Here is a 17,512-nt window from a genome sequence, read left to right as displayed (position 1 = left end):
GTGGCCTCATTCCAACATCTTCCCATTTTTTCCCATTGTAGAGATGCTGCAGTCTGTTGAAGATCCAAGTGTGGTGGAGCAGGTTATTCAAGGTCAGTCTATATTGTGCTTTTTTGAGTCTGTGTCTCTCTCTCTGTCCATTCTCAAACAAAGTAAATTGTTGGAAAATGGATTAGGTGGATTTTGTGTGTGTGTGTGTGTGTGTTCCAGTGCTCATTCATCTGTTGCTTGATCTGAAGAAGGAACATTTTTTGCAGCACGTTCTGGATGAACTACAAACACAGGTATAACACACACACTTATTATTACATAGATTAAAAGAGTCATGTTTAAATCATAACTAACTGTTATTATTGTCATTGCATATCTGAACCTCTTTGTCAAAAGTATTAGCTTCATCTTAGTTTGTACTCATACACCTGTATTTAGTTTATACTGTAGCTTTTATAAGGGGATTATGATGATACATTATCATCATTATGAGAACATATATCACAGTATGCTTTTCTAAACAAAATGTGAATCCCCAGTACTGTTAAATTAATTGTCTACACAGTATTTTATGTTAATTTTAGCTGAATAATAAAGCTTTCTGATGAGTATTGCTTATATTACTGGTATTCGTTTTACAGTACCATTGCCACATAACTCTGGCTTGATTAAAGAATTATGTTATTTGTGTATGTTTTATATTTATAACAAAAAACAATGTAAATTGTGAAAATAAAATCAGGTGTATAAAGTGAGAAAGGAAATGATAAATTAAAAAATTTCTCTGGTAAAATATGGAATCAAATTCCAGCCTTAACCATCAAATCAGCAGTACTGATATCAGTTTTCTGTAGTAATACAAAACAATGAATATTTATTTATTTCTAACGGTAACATTCTGACACCAATTTTTATTGTAAATACTGTTTGGTTTACAGTGTACACCTATTTTTCACTGAAATACATTCCTATACATTACTGTGAATTTTTATGTGAAATTCTGCAGCATCTGCTAGAAATATTGATTTTGCACCAGCCATCATTATCTAATGTTATCTTATCATTGCTCTTTCTCAGCTGATAGATAGATCTACAGGGAAGGTTCTCTCGTACATCACATTTCTGGGCAAGCTGGTGGATTCTGTGTCCTCTATAGCTCAAATGTTGACCACAACCCACAGTAAGACACACAAATACAGATATAAAAAGCAGCTATAGCCAGTTTCCCCACTGTCAGTCAGAGCAAATTCATCTTCTTTAGTTCTACACTGAAGGCAAGGACACTAACATACCCTCTCATTTGGAAAACTCTGCTGGGTCGGTCATCACCTTACTAAAAGAACATATTGCAAGCAGTATCTGTTATGTACAACTCCAGGTTCTCAACTTTAATTCTAAAAATTCCGAAAACACACAACGCTCTCAGCTCCTCATCTTTTCAAGCATCTGCTGCTCAAGACTGGAATACACTCCAGAAAACATTAGAATTAGATATATTGATTCCAATTGCTGAGTTTAAGAAACGCATCAGGAATATTTTTACTGATACTTCTAACTGTATTGCTATTAACTGAGTGTTTTAACTTGGCCGGTTTAAATTAAAGGTTAAATAAAAAATAAAAAAATAAACATACCTAATGTAAGTTAGAATTCACCCAGATCTCTCTTTCTTTTTCTCTGTCACACACACTCTTTCTCTCTCTCTCTCTCTCGCTCTCTCTCTCTTTCTCTTTCTTTCTCTCAGTCAGTGTTTTGGAGTGTATGTGTGTGTTCCTGCTAAATCCTGATGAAGTGCTGAAGGCTGCGGTGTATTACGTGCTGCGTGGTGTTTGGGCATCAGAGACAGCCCTGCAATCTCTGCCACAAACACTGAGAGATAGAGTGTGTGTGTTACTGCTGAACACACTCGCACATGTCTGCTCATTTCAGCTCACTATCAACTGTCTTGGTGAGAGGGAGACCCCAAACATGGTTTTATAGAATTTGTGTGTGATCGTAACTTACTTTGAACTTCTCCTGCAAATTTTCCCACATCACTTTAAAGTATTATTAATTATTTTTATTTTTAAAAGTGGATTTTTATTTTTACTGATTTAAGTATTATTCCATTTTATTTATTTATTTAATTAATGAATTAGTTACTTTACAGTAAAAGTCTGTTAACAAAAAAAAAACAAATAAATTATACATATTTTATAAATACATGTAATAATACATTGTAGGTACAAATGTTCTTAAAAGTATACATTAATCTTTGCAGGTGTTTGTGTGTGTATGTGTGTAGGTCTGTTGCTGCTGATGCTGCGAGGAGGAGACACTGTGTGTTTGCTGATGAATCAAAATCATACTTCTTCCAACGAGGAAGAGGAGGAGTCTCAATGTACTCAACTGTCTGTTAAACACTGTTCACTGCCACTCATCCTAAAGAGGGTGTGTATTAGAAAAATCATAAATCCAGTAAGGGGGCGCTGTTTAATTAACATTAAAACAGAAAACAGTCTTTTCTGAACAGAACAATTTCCTGGTTAAAAATGTTTTTGCCACATCATTAAAACTAGCAAATTCCTGGGCTTCATGATGTATTGTAGTTTTAAAAAGCACCTGTAAATATTTGAAGTTCTGTTTTCTCTTTTGTAGAAGTGGGGTTTTGTTCTGACAGTGAAAATGTATAATAATCTCTCTCATTCTCTCTGTAGCTGTTGCTTGGAGGTGACGAGTGTGTGCAGGTGGTGAGTGTTCAGTGTGTATCTGCTGTACTAACACACTCCCCCAGCCAGTACTGCTCTGCGTTCACACAGGCAGATTTACCAGGTCAGTACCAGTAAACACACTGTAAAGCATTTATTATTTTAGTCTTTGAGCTTTTGGGAATTAGGGTTGTGTATTTGCAATGACTGTGTTTTCTGTGTGGAATACATTGCAGCTGTTTAAACCATATTTAAGAATAATTGTCATAAAATTAAAGCATAGTATAATATTGATAAAATCTTTAAGAAAATGAATAAAACTTTACTTTTTATGCATTTAGAACAGTGTGAACTAACAACAAGGTGAAACACATCTATGACTAAATAAATCTTTACATGTAAACTACTTATTAAAAATCAATACTATGTTTTTAAAAGCAATACATAGAAGCAACACGTATATTTTTATATGCTTATATTTGGAGGGGGTTTATTGATTTGAGAGGAGTTTTGTTGTGATGGGAGATTTTTGGGTCATAATGGGGCCCCCCGATGGGGCTGTTTTACTGTTGTGATTGGAGGGATATTGATTATAATAGGAGTGGTTTGGATTATAATGGCAGGGTTTTGTTTTATTTATTTATTATTTTGGTTTGGAAGGGGTTTGTTTTTAATGTATTGGGAGGGGTTGTGACAATATTAGCTGGGTTTTGGGTTACAGTGTTAATCTTTGTATTGGGAGTTGTCTTTATTTTAATACAGGAGGTTAATTTTATTGGATTTAAAAGCATTTTGCTCCCTCCTGTTCCTCCGGTAGAGTTCCTGTTTGAGCGGTTGAGCTGTACTAATGAAGTGCTGCTGTGGTCGGTGTACAGCTGCTTGCTCCAGCTGTGTGAGGACTCTACATTCTTCTCACAGTGCCACTCCATCTACGGTAAAGTTGTGTGTGTGTCTATATATTTAGTTAAAATAAAATTAGACAAAGGAGATTCTACAGGCTACACAAAACACATTTTACGGTATAAGATTTTCAGACAGAGCGTTTAATGCCAGTGGGAAAACACAGTGGCCCACCGTGAACATTTAATCCAGGGAGAGAACTAATGTTTGCGGAGATCTAGTTAACATTAGCAGCGAGCTAGCTAGTTACCCAGGAGAGAGCTAAAGTAAGCGGAGAGCAAGCTAACATTAGCGGCAAGCTAGCTATGTTACCAAGCAGAGAATTAAGGTTAGCAGAGAGCTAGCTAATATAAGTAGCAAGCTAGCTACGTTACCAAGCAGAGAACTAAGGTTAGCAGAGAGCTAGGTAATATTAGCGCCAAGCTAGCTACGTTACCAAGCAGAGAACTAAGGTTAGCAGAGAGCTAGCTAATATAAGCGGCAAGCTAGCTACGTTACCAAGCAGAGAAGTACGGTTAGCAGAGAGCTAGCTAATATAAGCGGAAAGCTAGCTACATTACCAAGCAGAGAACTAAGGTTAGCAGAGAGCTAGCTAATATAAGCGGAAAGCTAGCTACATTACCAAGCAGAGAACTAAGGTTAGCAGAGAGCTAGCTAATATAAGCGGAAAGCTAGCTACATTACCAAGCAGAGAACTAAGGTTAGCAGAGAGCTAGCTAATATAAGCGGAAAGCTAGCTATGTTACCAAGCAGAGAACTAAGGTTAGCAGAGAGCTAGATAACATGAGCGGCAAGCTAGCTACGTTACCGAGAAGAGAACTAAGGTAAGCAGAGAGCTAGCTAATATAAGCAGCAAGCTAGCTACGTTACCAAGAAGTGAACTAAGGTTAGCAGAGAGCTAGTTTATATAAGCAGCAAACTAGCTACTTTACCAAGCAGAGAAGTACGGTTAGCAGAGAGCTAGCTAATATAAGCGGCAAGCTAGCTACGCTACCAAGCAGAGAAGTAAGGTTAGCAGAGAGCTAGCTAATATAAGCAGCAAGCTAGCTACGTTACCAAGAAGTGAACTAAGGTTAGCAGAGAGCTAGCTAATATAAGCAGCAAGCTAGCTACGTTACCAAGCAGAGAACTAAGGTAAGCAGAGTGCTAGCTAATGTAAGCAGCAAGCTAGCTACGTTACCGAGAAGAGAAGTACGGTTAGCAGAGAGCTAGCTAATATAAGCAGCAAGCTAGCTACGCTACCAAGCAGAGAACTAAGGTTAGCGAAGAGCTAGCTAACATTAGTGAGGAGCTAGCTAGCATCCTTTACCTTACCGGCAAGTTAGCTAAGCTCCTGGGAATAGAACCAACGTTAGTAGAGGTTTCCAATACAATAAATTATTTTCTCCGAAAGAAATTATGACTACATTTTGGGGTCTTAAATTATATTTACAGAGGTCTTAGAAAGGTCTTAAAAAGCATTAAATTTAACTTTTAAAATGGTGCAAGATCCATGTACTACACAATATGACTAAAATACAGTAATTTTCGTTATATTTTAGAACTAATTTTAGTGTTTGTATAAAAAGATCAGTGGGGCTTAAAGTGTTACTTGGTAAATGTGACTATGCTGTACTGCACACCTAGAAAAAAATTGATGTCATGTTTGATGTCAGTTTCATATGGAGTTAAATCAGTGTCACCAGAACCTGAAACAAAAAAACATGATTCTTGAAAATAAAGAGTGTGTAATCTGGTGTTCTTGAAAAATTTACCTTCAAATATTTAGATATTTAAAATTCAGGTATTGAAATTTCAGATAAGGACTGTTTTAAAAAATTCAGGTACAAAATTTTTAAGTAAAAAAAAAAAATCATGTAGCAAAAAAATAATTCAGGGATTAAAAATTCAGGTTGTAAAAATTCAGGTTATAAAAATTCAGGTCGAAAAAATGCAGGTTATAAAAATTCAAGTTGTAAAAATTCAGGTAAAAAAAATTCAGGTCGAAAAATTTCAGGGAAACATCCGGGGTACACAGAATGACCAATCAAGCGCAGAGCTAATCGAGCTCACAGCGGCCAATCACAACACAGCTCTGAAGCCTGTGGGAGCTGCGTCTTTTTTCACCTGTGGAGAAGCTCCGTGGCAGCTGCTGGGAGAACACAGCTCCTACAGTCGTAAGTAAACTATAACTTGTTTACTCGTCCTCACGTTCGTAAAAACTCTTAAAACTAGTGTTTATTGTTGAAATGGTTGTGTGTTCATGATTGGAAGTGGCTCAGAGCGCGAAATTACGTTAGGTTAGGAGAGGAGAGGGTCAAGTTAGCTAAGTTTAGCTTAGTTAAACCTAATTTAGCTTACTTTAGGCTAGTTTAGCTTACTTTAGGCTAGTTTAGCTTACTTTAGCTTAGTTAAGCCTAGTTTAGCTTACTTTAGCCTAGTTTAGCTTACTTTAGCTTAGTTAAGCCTAGTTTATCTTAGTTAAGCCTAGTTTAGCTTACTTTAGCCTATTTTAGGTTAGTTAAGCCTAATTTAGCTTACTTTAGCCTAGTTTAGCTTAGTTAAGCCTAGTTTAGCTTACTTTAGGCTAGTTTAGCTTACTTTAGCTTAATTAAGCCTAGTTTATCTTAGTTTGGGTTAGTTTAGGTGAAGTGATGTGAGGCAAGGTGAGGTTACGTTATTTGAGTCTAGTTTAGCTCAGTTTAGGTGAGGTATCTTATGTGATGTTAAGTAGCTGGCATTGAGACTGGGTGACTGGATGAAAAATAAACAGTGGGTAAATTAGCTATTTCATGGATTTGTAGAGCGTCCTCTTATCTCAGTGGTTTAATTCATTATTTAAGTTCATTTAATTAATTATGAATTATTAACAAGTAATGTTGAATCATAGCATATTTGAAGTACATGTTATACACATGCATCTTGTGCAAACGTTTAGGCACAGTTGTGTTGCCAGTGATGTTCAAATGTTTGCATAAAACTGTTATTATTATTTGTGTTATTTATGATTTTACTGCTGACTACGGCAAAAACATTTCAGGAGAATAGTTACTGTATTCTAAACATATTAGGGCTGTACCCGGCTCAGGATTTTGTCAGTCAAATTGGGTTTGTCCATCAATACCAACGGTTCGACTATTTGTTTCCACCCACCCATAGATTATTTAGCAATCAGTGTATCAAATTGCACGTTCCAGTTCTGACGCATTAAGAAGAATACTGTAAACAGTCTGCATTGCAGCCTAATTTAATTACTGACATATCCTACCAGACAACACAAGTGTATTTATGCTAAAAAAAAATGAGTGCTTAGTGTTTCAATTATTTGCATACAAATGTATTCTGTTGTGTTTTGTAGATTTGTCTGATGTGTGCAGACTCTGGGGAAACCACTCCACATCATGCTTTGGAAGCTGCTTTGCCTCCTAAATGGGTACAAACGAAGTTCTGGTTTAAAACATTTTGTTGCCAATAAATGACAGTATCTATTTTATGTTCTTTGGCTGTCACCTACTTGTATTGCTAAGATAAGGTCAGAACAGTCTGATATAATGTACAAACAGTAGTATGAAAAAGTCTGGGCACCCCTGATCATTTTCAAAAATGTTCTTTATAAGTCGTTGGTTGTTTGGATCAGCAATTTCAGTAAAATATATCATAAAGCAGATGAAGACAGTGATATTTGAGAAATGAAATGAAGTTTATATGATTTATTGAAAGTGTTCAATAATTCTTTACAAAAGCCAGGTGCAGAAATTTGGGCATCCCAAAAGAAACATTACATCCATATTTAGTAGCTCCTTGTTTTGCAGATTAGCAGCCTATAAACACTTTCTGTAGCTTCCAATGAGAGTCTGGCTTCTGGTTAAAGGAATATTTTACCATTTTTCTTCATTTCCAGTTCAGTCAGGTTTAATGGTTTCTGATCATGAACAGCCCGCTTTAAATCACACCACAGATTTTCAATAATATCCAAGTTTGGGAACTGAGATGATCATTCCAGAATGTCATACTTGTTCCTCTGCATGAATTCTTAAGTAGATTTTGATCAGAGTTTAGTGTTTTAGAGTCGTTGTCTTTAAAAATATTCCCAGTACCTGCACTCACCATACAGCCCCACAGTATGATGGAACTGGCAAATGTTATTTTTTTTTTCCTCTTCCCCACCATGCACACCGTCACTGATGTTTAAATAACTCAGTTTTAGTTTCATCAGCCCACAGCACTGTATGCTAAAATTAAACTGGCTGTCCAAATCTGCTTTAGCATACCTCAAGCGACTGTGGCGTGTGCACAGAAAAGGCTTCTTCTGCATTTCTCTCTCATACTTGTGCAAAGTGTGCTAAATGGTTTGAAGATGCACAGTGACTCCATCTTCAGTAAGATGATGATATAGGTCTTTGGAGCTGGTCTGTGGGTTGACTATGACTGTTCTCGCCATCCTTCGTCTCTGCTCCAAACTGTGCCTGTGGTCTTCCCTTTCCTCACTATGTTTCTCACAGTGGAAACTGACAGCTGAAATCTCTGAGCTTTTTGCATCCTTCCCCAAAAACATGAAAAATCTTTGTTTTCAATTCATTTTATAGTTGTGTTTTGAGGCTGCCATGTTGCCACTCTTCAGAGAAGATGTAAAGAGGAGGAAAAACTTGCAATTGGCTACATGAACCCTTTCTGATAATTAGATTCACTTGTGTATGTAGGTCAAGGGTCAATGAGCTTACCAAACTAATTTTGTGTTCCAATAATTAGTGCTAAATATATTCAAATCAATACAACAAGGGTGCCCAAAGGTATCCATCTGCCTATTTTTGTTTAAGGAATAATTACGCACTTTCTGTAAAAAATAAAGTTAATTTTACTTCTCAAATATCACTGTGTTCGTCTGCTATATGATATATTTAACTGAAATTGCTGATTCCAACAACCAATGATTTATAAAAGAAAATCATGAAAAATATCAGGGGTGCTCAAAAGCTTTCATACCACTGTATTTGATTTTTTTTTTTCATTCGTTATTGCCTGCAATGGATGCGACAAGTGCTTCCATCATTCCTGTGTAGGAAACCCACCTGAAGAAGAGGAGTTCCTTTGCCCATTATGTAAACATTAAATTGCATATACAGTATATTGACCTTCTAAAAAGTGACTGAACTAATTCAGGTCCAGGTAGTTTGTCCCAGTAATCTCGCAATTAATTATATGGAGTTCAGTGATGAGAGCTTTCAGACAGGTGTCTTTATACTGCACTCAGCTGATCCCCATTTCACTAACTGAGAGACTAGTAACACCAACTACCTGAAATTGGATAATTAATACTTTTATACAATCACTTACGTTTTATATATCTATACACTGACATTTTGTGTATTTGACCGTTTAAGCCAAATGTGATAGACATTGTACTTTTATTTTATGTAAATAAATGTGTAAACCCTTCAACCAACCTTGTTTAATGGTTCTTTTTCATTGTCTCCGTTTCAAACTGCAAAGTTCTATGTTTAGAACACAATATTATTTCAATCTTTGTCATTATAAATCACAGCACATAAAAACAGATGGAAACTGTCCTGAAAAGAATGAGTATATTTAGGTCAATAAATATGTTTACTTTTTGTATTGTGAATAATTTGCTTTAGTAATGTAATACATTTAGCAAACAATTAGTCTTTGTCTACTCGAGGATTTTGACATACTCTAAAATAAGCTTTTTTACTTGTTAATGAAATAAAAACCTATTGCCATGCAGTGGATCTTGATAATTATCCCCTACAGCTGTGACATTCAGGGGTAAAACTCTTGTTTTCTTGACCTAAGATAACTAGTCTAGATAACTAAAATAACTAGACTTAAGTACAAGTCTTTTTAGAAAACATGTTTATTCTATGAAGTGTAGGAGTTTACAAAACATACAGAACATTAGCTGGTGGAAAAATAAAATCATAAAATAAATCATTCTCCAATATTAAAACATTCTACATGTGGTATCTCAAACAAATATACATATAATACTGTGTAGAAAGAGGATCACACAAAGTAGCCATAGAGTGGCTTACATACACACACACACACACACATATATATATATATATATATATGTATATGTATGTGTGTGTTTATATATTTATATATTTATATATATATATATTTATATAAATGTGTGTGTATGTAAGCCACTCTATGGCTACTTTGTGTGATCCTCTTTCTACATATATATATATATATATATATATATATATATATATATATATATATATATATATATACACGCTAATAAACACATACAAACCAGTTAACACATTTTTTAACAGCACATTTCCCCTAGTTTTGGTAATATGCAGTACTTCGCACGGTCACAACCTAAAAAACAAGACACAACAGAATGTATGTTAGACAAAATAAAGCAAAAAATAAATAATTCAACATTAATGATAATGTTACATTAGATATTGGTAATCAACATGTATTTGGATGCCAAATACATCTAAACTGATTAAACTGCACTGACATGAATTAACAGCCAGAAAGTCCAGGAAAGGTAATTAGATATTTATATACACATATATAAATATAACAGCTAGCCAACGCCAGTCTGTTAAATGGGGAATCTGGCAATAGCATGGTGTACGAACCTCAATAGTTACATACACAAGATATCTAACTAACTAAAATAATAAACCACAGAGATAAGAGGACGCTCTACATATCTATTAAATAGCTAATTTACTCACTGTTTATTTTCATCCAACGTAATTTCGCGCTCTGAGCCACTTCCAATCATGAACACACAACCATTTCAACAATAAACACTAGTTTTAAGAGTTTTTACGAACGTGAGGACGAGTAAACAAGTTATAGTTTACTTACGACTGTAGGAGCTGTGTTCTCCCAGCAGCTGCCACGGAGCTTCTCCACAGGTGAAAAAAGACGCAGCTCCCACAGGCTTCAGAGCTGTGTTGTGATTGGCCGCTGTGAGCTCGATTAGCTCTGCGCTTGATTGGTCATTCTGTGTACCCCGGATGTTTCCCTGAAATTTTTCGACCTGAATTTTTTTTACCTGAATTTTTACAACTTGAATTTTTATAACCTGCATTTTTTCGACCTGAATTTTTATAACCTGAATTTTTACAACCTGAATTTTTAATCCCTGAATTATTTTTTTGCTACATGATTTTTTTTTTTACTTAAAAAATTTGTACCTGAATTTTTTAAAACAGTCCTTATCTGAAATTTCAAGACCTGAATTTTAAATATCTAAATATTTGAAGGTAAAATTTTCAAGAACACCAGATTACACACTCTTTATTTTCAAGAATCATGTTTTTTTGTTTCAGGTTCTGGTGACACTGATTTAACTCCATAGTTTCATACTGAATCAGAATCAGCTGGAGGAGAAATCTACTCAATAATGTGTGCTTGCGTATGTGTGTGTGTGTGTGTGTGTGTGTGTGTGTGTGTTAGGTATTGAGTCTCTGGTGCGCAGTCTGAAGGCAGTATTGAAGTTGCCAAATCTGGAGGTTCAGAAACAGGGCCTCAAGCTGCTTACAGCTATACTTGAGAGGTACACACATCCACCCACAGTATCCACTGTGAATTATTTAGTGTCCACTAGGGCTGGCTGTATGGATAAAATCGATATCACAGTACATTTCCTAATTTTGGTTGAGACAATATAATTTTATTAATATGACCAAGTATCCATTATAAGAAATGCTGAAAATCAACTTGGAGTTGTTCAGTAAATATTATGATCGTATTTAGGCAGCCCACAGGTGTGCGTCTGTTTCCTACTGCTCCTGGGTTTGTGGGCGTGGCTGAAGTTGTGCAAGGGGGTGTGGCATCATCCTGCTTCAGAGTGTCTACACAGGCAGCACGAGCAGCTACTGCTCTGTTCAGGTACACACGCACACACACTGTTTTTCCACCTGTGTATTTAGTAGATTGTGTAATGTTTTGCCATTAAGGTATTGGTGTATTGGCAAAGAGCTGGTGATATGCATCACAATACAAGGGTTATGGTTCAATACATACTATATTACTAGCAATACTATAAGCAAGGTGATGTTTACATTTAAATAGAAAAAAACGTCAAAGTACAAAACAGTCTGTCCTTCAATAATATGAGCCAGTTTATATTTATTTTGCAGCAGAAACTGTAATGCTGTCTAATAAAATGTGTGTGTTTGTGTGTTTTTGTGTGTGTGTGTAGGGTCCATCATCAGTGTAGTCCAGTTCATTATGTAGAGCTGAAGAGAACTGTGGAGGCTTTAACCACCAGATGTGCTGAGGTACCATCAAACATCACTTCACAGCGCAGGGTAAGTATATGTGGTGTGCCAGCCTATTTGAGACAGTACCAGTAAATTTTGCTGGTGTTGTGAAATATAATTAACCTGTTGTTTCTGTGTGTGTGTGTGTGTGTGTGTGTCTGTTAGAGGTGGGTCTCTGATCCTGGCAGCCAGTCCTTCAGAGCAGCAGCATTTTTAATCCAGGCCCTGACCGGCTTCCAGCAGGCCTGCAGGTAAACACATATGTACACACACGCAACACAGAGTGATACACAAATGAAATACAAACACTTATTTCAATTAAATTAAAGTTTATTAATACACTGATCAGCAATAATACTAGCACCACAGGCAATCTGGTACCAGTGGCCCCTGTAATGAGTGAGTAAACAGTCAGTTCTTGAAGTTAATGTGTTAATGCAGGAAAAATGGACATGCCTAAGAGTTTTAAACACTTCAACAAGAATTTATCTGTGAGGTTCTAGACAGTCACTGGGTCAAAACATGTCCAGAACATTAGGTAGGTCTTGTGGGGTGTTCACGCAATGTAGTGGTCAGGACCTACCAGAAATGCTCCAAGGCCATGCCCACCTCACAACTTGCACCATTAGAGGTCTTGTGGAGTCCATGTCTCGAATTGGGGACGTATTATTATTATTATTTTCATAACACATAGTAGCTTTACAGATATTCATGTTTAAGCCTCTTTTAAGGACGCCAAATGCAGCAGTGGAAAAAAAAAAAAAACCTCAAAATCAGAGAAAAAAACGTTCAGGGGAATCCGTCATATTACATATGCCACAAAAAATAATATGATTTAAAGCAGTGTTTGGTAAAAATTGGTATTTTTTTCGTTTTATTTTATGTTCATGGTGTGCAATTCCCTGTCTCTACAGCTGTAAATACATATACCATTATGAGTGACTGCTTGTGGTTATGTGCATATGGCTGTAAAATCGGTTTAGAAATTAATTTATACTCCACTGCAGTAAATACAAACTCGATTTGAGCATCATTTGGACAGCAGTACATGTGCATTAGTTTATTAATTAATTAAATAATTAAGTAGTTCATGATTTAACAGTAATATGACTGGATTACAGACTGTGCAGCATTACACAGTTATGAAAAGTGGTCTAGTGCATCTTCAGTTCCATAGTGCAGAATGAGTGTTCCATCCCAGAGTGGGAATGCTAGAGGCACCATTATTACGGAGTGAATTTTGTGCCAAAAGTTTTACGTAAAAAAATAAAATCCACAATCAAAATTTTAAGAATCAAAAGTAAAACATGTATGTTGCAAATTCAAAAGAGAAAAAATATATATCAAATATATATATTTAAATATACTTGGTTATTTTATTATTCTTTGCACTTATTTGAAAATTATTTTAGTTTGGATTTTGCCAGTCTTTGCTTTCATTTTTGGATTTTTTTGGATTTTCTGTGGATTTTTGTGGATTTTGCTGCTAAAGACTTTTGCTTCTGGAATCTCTCCTTTGCTTCTGCTTCATTTTTTTGGTTCTGATTTTTGGCACACTTTTCACGGGTGGGCGGGGCTTAGAAGAAGGCGTTCCCCTTTAATCTCTATTGGTCACCTACCCTGAACCCTCGTCTGAGACAGACCACGCCCACCCCGCCAGCTTCAAGCGCTCTTCCAAACAAGGCGGAGCGAACGGGGTTCAGCTCACAGCAGCACCAGCAGGTACTTTTCCAATTAAATTTCATACAGACGTTATGTTTAATGTTATATTTCTTTTTTAAGTAAGTGTTTAACTCTATTAAGATGCTCATGTTAGCGGGGTGTGCTAAATATCCATGCTTAAATTATACTAGTTAGTTAGTGAACACTAACCTACCTAGTCAGTGAGTTAGCTAGTTTACCTAGGTCATCTGGTCAGTGAGTTAGTGGGTTAGCTAAGCTAGTTAGGTTACCTAGTCAGTGAGTTAGCTAGTTAACCTAGGTTATCTGGTCAGCGAGTTAGCTAGCTACTTAACCTAGGTCATCTGGTCAGTGAGTTAGCTAGCTACTTAACCTAGGTCATCTGGTCAGTGAGTTAGTGGGTTAGCTAAGCTAGTTAGGTTACCTAGTCAGTGAGCTAGTGGGTTAGCTAAGCTAGTTATTATGCCCCAGGGTAAAGCCAAGTAAGTGCTGGTTACGGTTAACTAGCTAACTCACTGACTAGGTAACCTAACTAGCTTAGCTAACCCACTAACTCACTGACCAGATGACCTAGGTAAACTAGCTAACTCACTGACTAGGTAGGTTAGTGTTCACTAACTAACTAGTATAATTTAAGCATGGATATTTAGCACACCCCGCTAACATGAGCATCTTAATAGAGTTAAACACTTACTTAAAAAAGAAATATAACATTAAACATAACGTCTGTATGAAATTTAATTGGAAAAGTACCTGCTGGTGCTGCTGTGAGCTGAACCCCGTTCGCTCCGCCTTGTTTGGAAGAGCGCTTGAAGCTGGCGGGGTGGGCGTGGTCTGTCTCAGACGAGGGTTCAGGGTAAGTGACCAATAGAGATTAAAGGGGAACGCCTTCTTCTAAGCCCCGCCCACCCGTGAAAAGTGTGCCAAAAATCAGAACCAAAAAAATGAAGCAGAAGCAAAGGAGAGATTCCAGAAGCAAAAGTCTTTAGCAGCAAAATCCACAAAAATCCACAGAAAATCCAAAAAAATCCAAAAATGAAAGCAAAGACTGGCAAAATCCAAACTAAAATAATTTTCAAATAAGTGCAAAGAATAATAAAATAACCAAGTATATTTAAATATATATATTTGATATATATTTTTTCTCTTTTGAATTTGCAACATACATGTTTTACTTTTGATTCTTAAAATTTTGATCCAAAATTCACTCCATACATTGTTCCCCTCCATTACACTTGTTGTTCCATCAACATGATCCTGATTCTCCTGTTTTACGATACAACTGATAAAGAATTATATTTTAAGGCTTTTGTAATCAGTGCCAATAGCCCCTGCATACACACAGGCATAGTTGAGGGATGTAGAAAATTCTGATTTAATGAGTATTTGAAAGAAAAAAAAAAAAGGACAAAATAAAATAAAAACTGTAATCAGCACCACAGAAGAGATCTATGCTTAACAAAGTGTCTCTCTATCAAAGAAACATTAACGCCTGTTTCAGAGCAGGAAGTGAGCAGCAGGACAGGCCTTGGTGTTCGACCCAGGAAACGGGGAATTGCTTGTGCTGAATGTTCAGCACCTTGGAGAGCGTTTTTTTTTTTTTTTTTCTCCAGGGCACTCTCATGTTCCATTGAGGAGATTTTAGAGGAAGTGTCTAAGTGATTTTACCACTGGGTCTAAGTAATGAACACGTAATTAAACACAGGAGGGCGATTGACAGAATGAGAAAAAAACAGCACAATGGACTTGATTATAGGTAATTAACTAGGGGTAATGGAGTGGTGCAGCCTCATCCCGTGGACCCCCTATTGTTCACTTCTCCAGCAGAGTAGAAATGTACTGGTTAAATGTGTGTTTACGGGTGTACCCCAAACTCCAGAGGAGTTCATGCATGTTCACGCAGCACACTATAAAACAAATCAGCTGGTAGAGTCCATCAGAATTTGAATAGTCTTCAGTGCTGTCGAACGGTTCAGACATCTCCATAATACCGAGAGAAAGTTGATGCGTGTCTCTTTCTGTCTGTCCAGACTGGCGGAGGAGTGTGTGACTGAGACCAGTGTGAAGGAGAACACACCCACAGCTCCAGATGAACAGAACCAGGACACACTGGAGTCACTCTGTGTGTGTCTGCTACACTGCTGCGACACAGCGATCATCCCCACAGTCACTGTGAGTTAAATAATCAAATAAAATAAAATCAGAGTTATTAGTCATACAACATCTAGCAGTGAAATACAAAGATGTCAAATAAATCATTAAATACACAGTAGTTTATGAACGTCACACATGTTTTATCTTCTGTGTAAACTATGTAAATGGGCATAAACTCAACAGCTCTGCTTTTTTTAATGATCATTTTATGTTTATTCATGTCATAGCGTGTTTTTTTATGTAATTGTTCAGTATAAAGTATGGGTACCTTTTTGTTGTGTAGTGAAAACTTGAAAATAATGCTTTTTGTTTACAAAAAAAAAAAAAACATCTCAGGGAGAGGAGAATTTTTGTATAAATAAAACTACATATGTTAAGATGTAGGCCGAAATTAAGCTTCCCCTCCTTGAAAGACCAGCATCCGCCACTGGTATAGATTGCTTCTTTGTGGAACATGAACATATTTGGACACTCCTAGACAAACTACTGTGTACTAGGGGTATCATTAAAGGAACTTAAATAAAAGTTAAAATAAAAAAATCTAGCTTCTGAACTTGTCAAAAGAAAATTAGAATTTGTAATGGAAGACTGGCAACACTACAAATAACAAAATAAGAAAAATATATTTTGGCATAATAATATAACATAATATAATGTAGTTACAGCATTTAATATTTACAAAACAAAAATTGGAAAACTGCTGAACAGTGTAATACATACAACAATGTTATGTATACACAATATGAACTCTTTTGTGTGTGTGTGTGTGTGTGTGTGTGTGTGTGTGTGTGTGCGTGTGTGAATGAGCAGAAAGTGTGTGAGCGTGTGCCCAGTCCGCGGGTCCTGCAGCCATTTTTCTCCATTCTCTCTCTGCAGTTTTCTCTTTCTCCCTCAGTCTTGCCCGCCTTCGCCACCAAACTGGGTGAGAACAAACGCAGCAGTCATTTCACACATAACATACCCATGTGGGGTCTGTATGGGTAGCCCAGATAGTTTTGTTCACAGGTTCAGTGTTGGGCCCCGTGCATGGATGTCAGTGATTGAGTCCATCTGAGACCAGTAGCCACTTGCAACAGCTAGTTTGAATGTGAACTGCCCCTTAGGTTTGAGTTCACAAGCTACTAAAATGTAATTGGTTGCATCAAGCTATTTCTTTCAGTGTATCTCTAAGTTATACATTAAAACCTATACCCAACTGCTGTAAAATAAAAAAAATAAATGCTTGCTTGGTCTTTTTGAGCAATAAGAAAAAAATACTTTCTGGAAAATAAGATTTAATTTTCTTTTGAGACTCTAAAATGAGGAGGCTTTGCAGAAAAATGGTTGCAGTTTCTAAACCCTTTATTTGATACTTTTGTTCAACCCCTTGAATTAAACCTAAAATGTTTACACTTGAATTTTCATTCATTTCTCAGTTGTTTAATTTCAAATCCAGTGTGGTGAAAATCAGAGACCAAATCAGGGAAATTATGTCACTATTCAAATAGTTTTGGGCTAAACTGTAGATATTCTGTTAAAACATAGTCAGTGACCCTGTTCGACAAGAACACAAAGCAACTGAATGCAGTTGACAGAACAGCTTGGCTATTATTATGTAAGCAAATATACACATTTTAATTTATACAGCCAGCTTTAATTCCCTGAAATACACAGTCTAATGTATTTTTAGCTAGCTTTACATATACATTGAGATGGTTGGATGTATATTTAGGATATAGCTATATCATGAAAACTAACTTTAAAACATTAACAATGTAGCTAGCTAGATAATGGTAATTTTACATTTTACGGGACAGTTTGTTAGCATTTATTGTCATGAGTAATACAGAGACACACAGAACTTAATATAAACAG

The 17,512-nt window shown here is 36.2% G+C and overlaps 1 protein-coding gene across 10 annotated transcripts in view; it reads left to right on the top strand.

Annotated features, from left to right (window-relative positions):
* LOC111197586 (meiosis inhibitor protein 1) overlaps window positions 1-17,512 on the top strand; it is a 55,723-nt gene that overhangs the window by 7,686 nt on the left and 30,525 nt on the right. For 7 of the 10 annotated variants that reach the window (XR_007438165.1, XR_007438166.1, XM_049475785.1 and 4 more), the window contains exons 3-15: window positions 42-92; window positions 211-284; window positions 1,069-1,171; window positions 1,736-1,939; window positions 2,252-2,421; window positions 2,688-2,802; window positions 3,496-3,612; window positions 11,016-11,115; window positions 11,316-11,450; window positions 11,764-11,872; window positions 11,990-12,075; window positions 15,535-15,676; window positions 16,469-16,580. Coding sequence is in view for 8 of the 10 variants with exons in the window: in XM_049475785.1 (XP_049331742.1) it covers window positions 42-92; window positions 211-284; window positions 1,069-1,171; window positions 1,736-1,939; window positions 2,252-2,421; window positions 2,688-2,802; window positions 3,496-3,612; window positions 11,016-11,115; window positions 11,316-11,450; window positions 11,764-11,872; window positions 11,990-12,075; window positions 15,535-15,676; window positions 16,469-16,580 (1,518 nt within the window). In the remaining 2 variants the exon portion in view is untranslated. Of the gene's footprint in view, window positions 1-41; window positions 93-210; window positions 285-1,068; window positions 1,172-1,735; window positions 1,940-2,251; window positions 2,422-2,687; window positions 2,803-3,495; window positions 3,613-11,015; window positions 11,116-11,315; window positions 11,451-11,763; window positions 11,873-11,989; window positions 12,076-15,534; window positions 15,677-16,468; window positions 16,581-17,512 lie in introns of those variants that run through there. The other 3 variants (XM_049475782.1, XM_049475783.1, XM_049475787.1) reach the window with 3 other exon arrangements.

This window comes from Astyanax mexicanus, chromosome 3, assembly GCF_023375975.1.
Source record: "Astyanax mexicanus isolate ESR-SI-001 chromosome 3, AstMex3_surface, whole genome shotgun sequence".
Taxonomy (NCBI): Eukaryota; Metazoa; Chordata; class Actinopteri; order Characiformes; family Acestrorhamphidae; genus Astyanax; species Astyanax mexicanus.
This window is presented reverse-complemented; position numbering and strand designations above follow the sequence as displayed.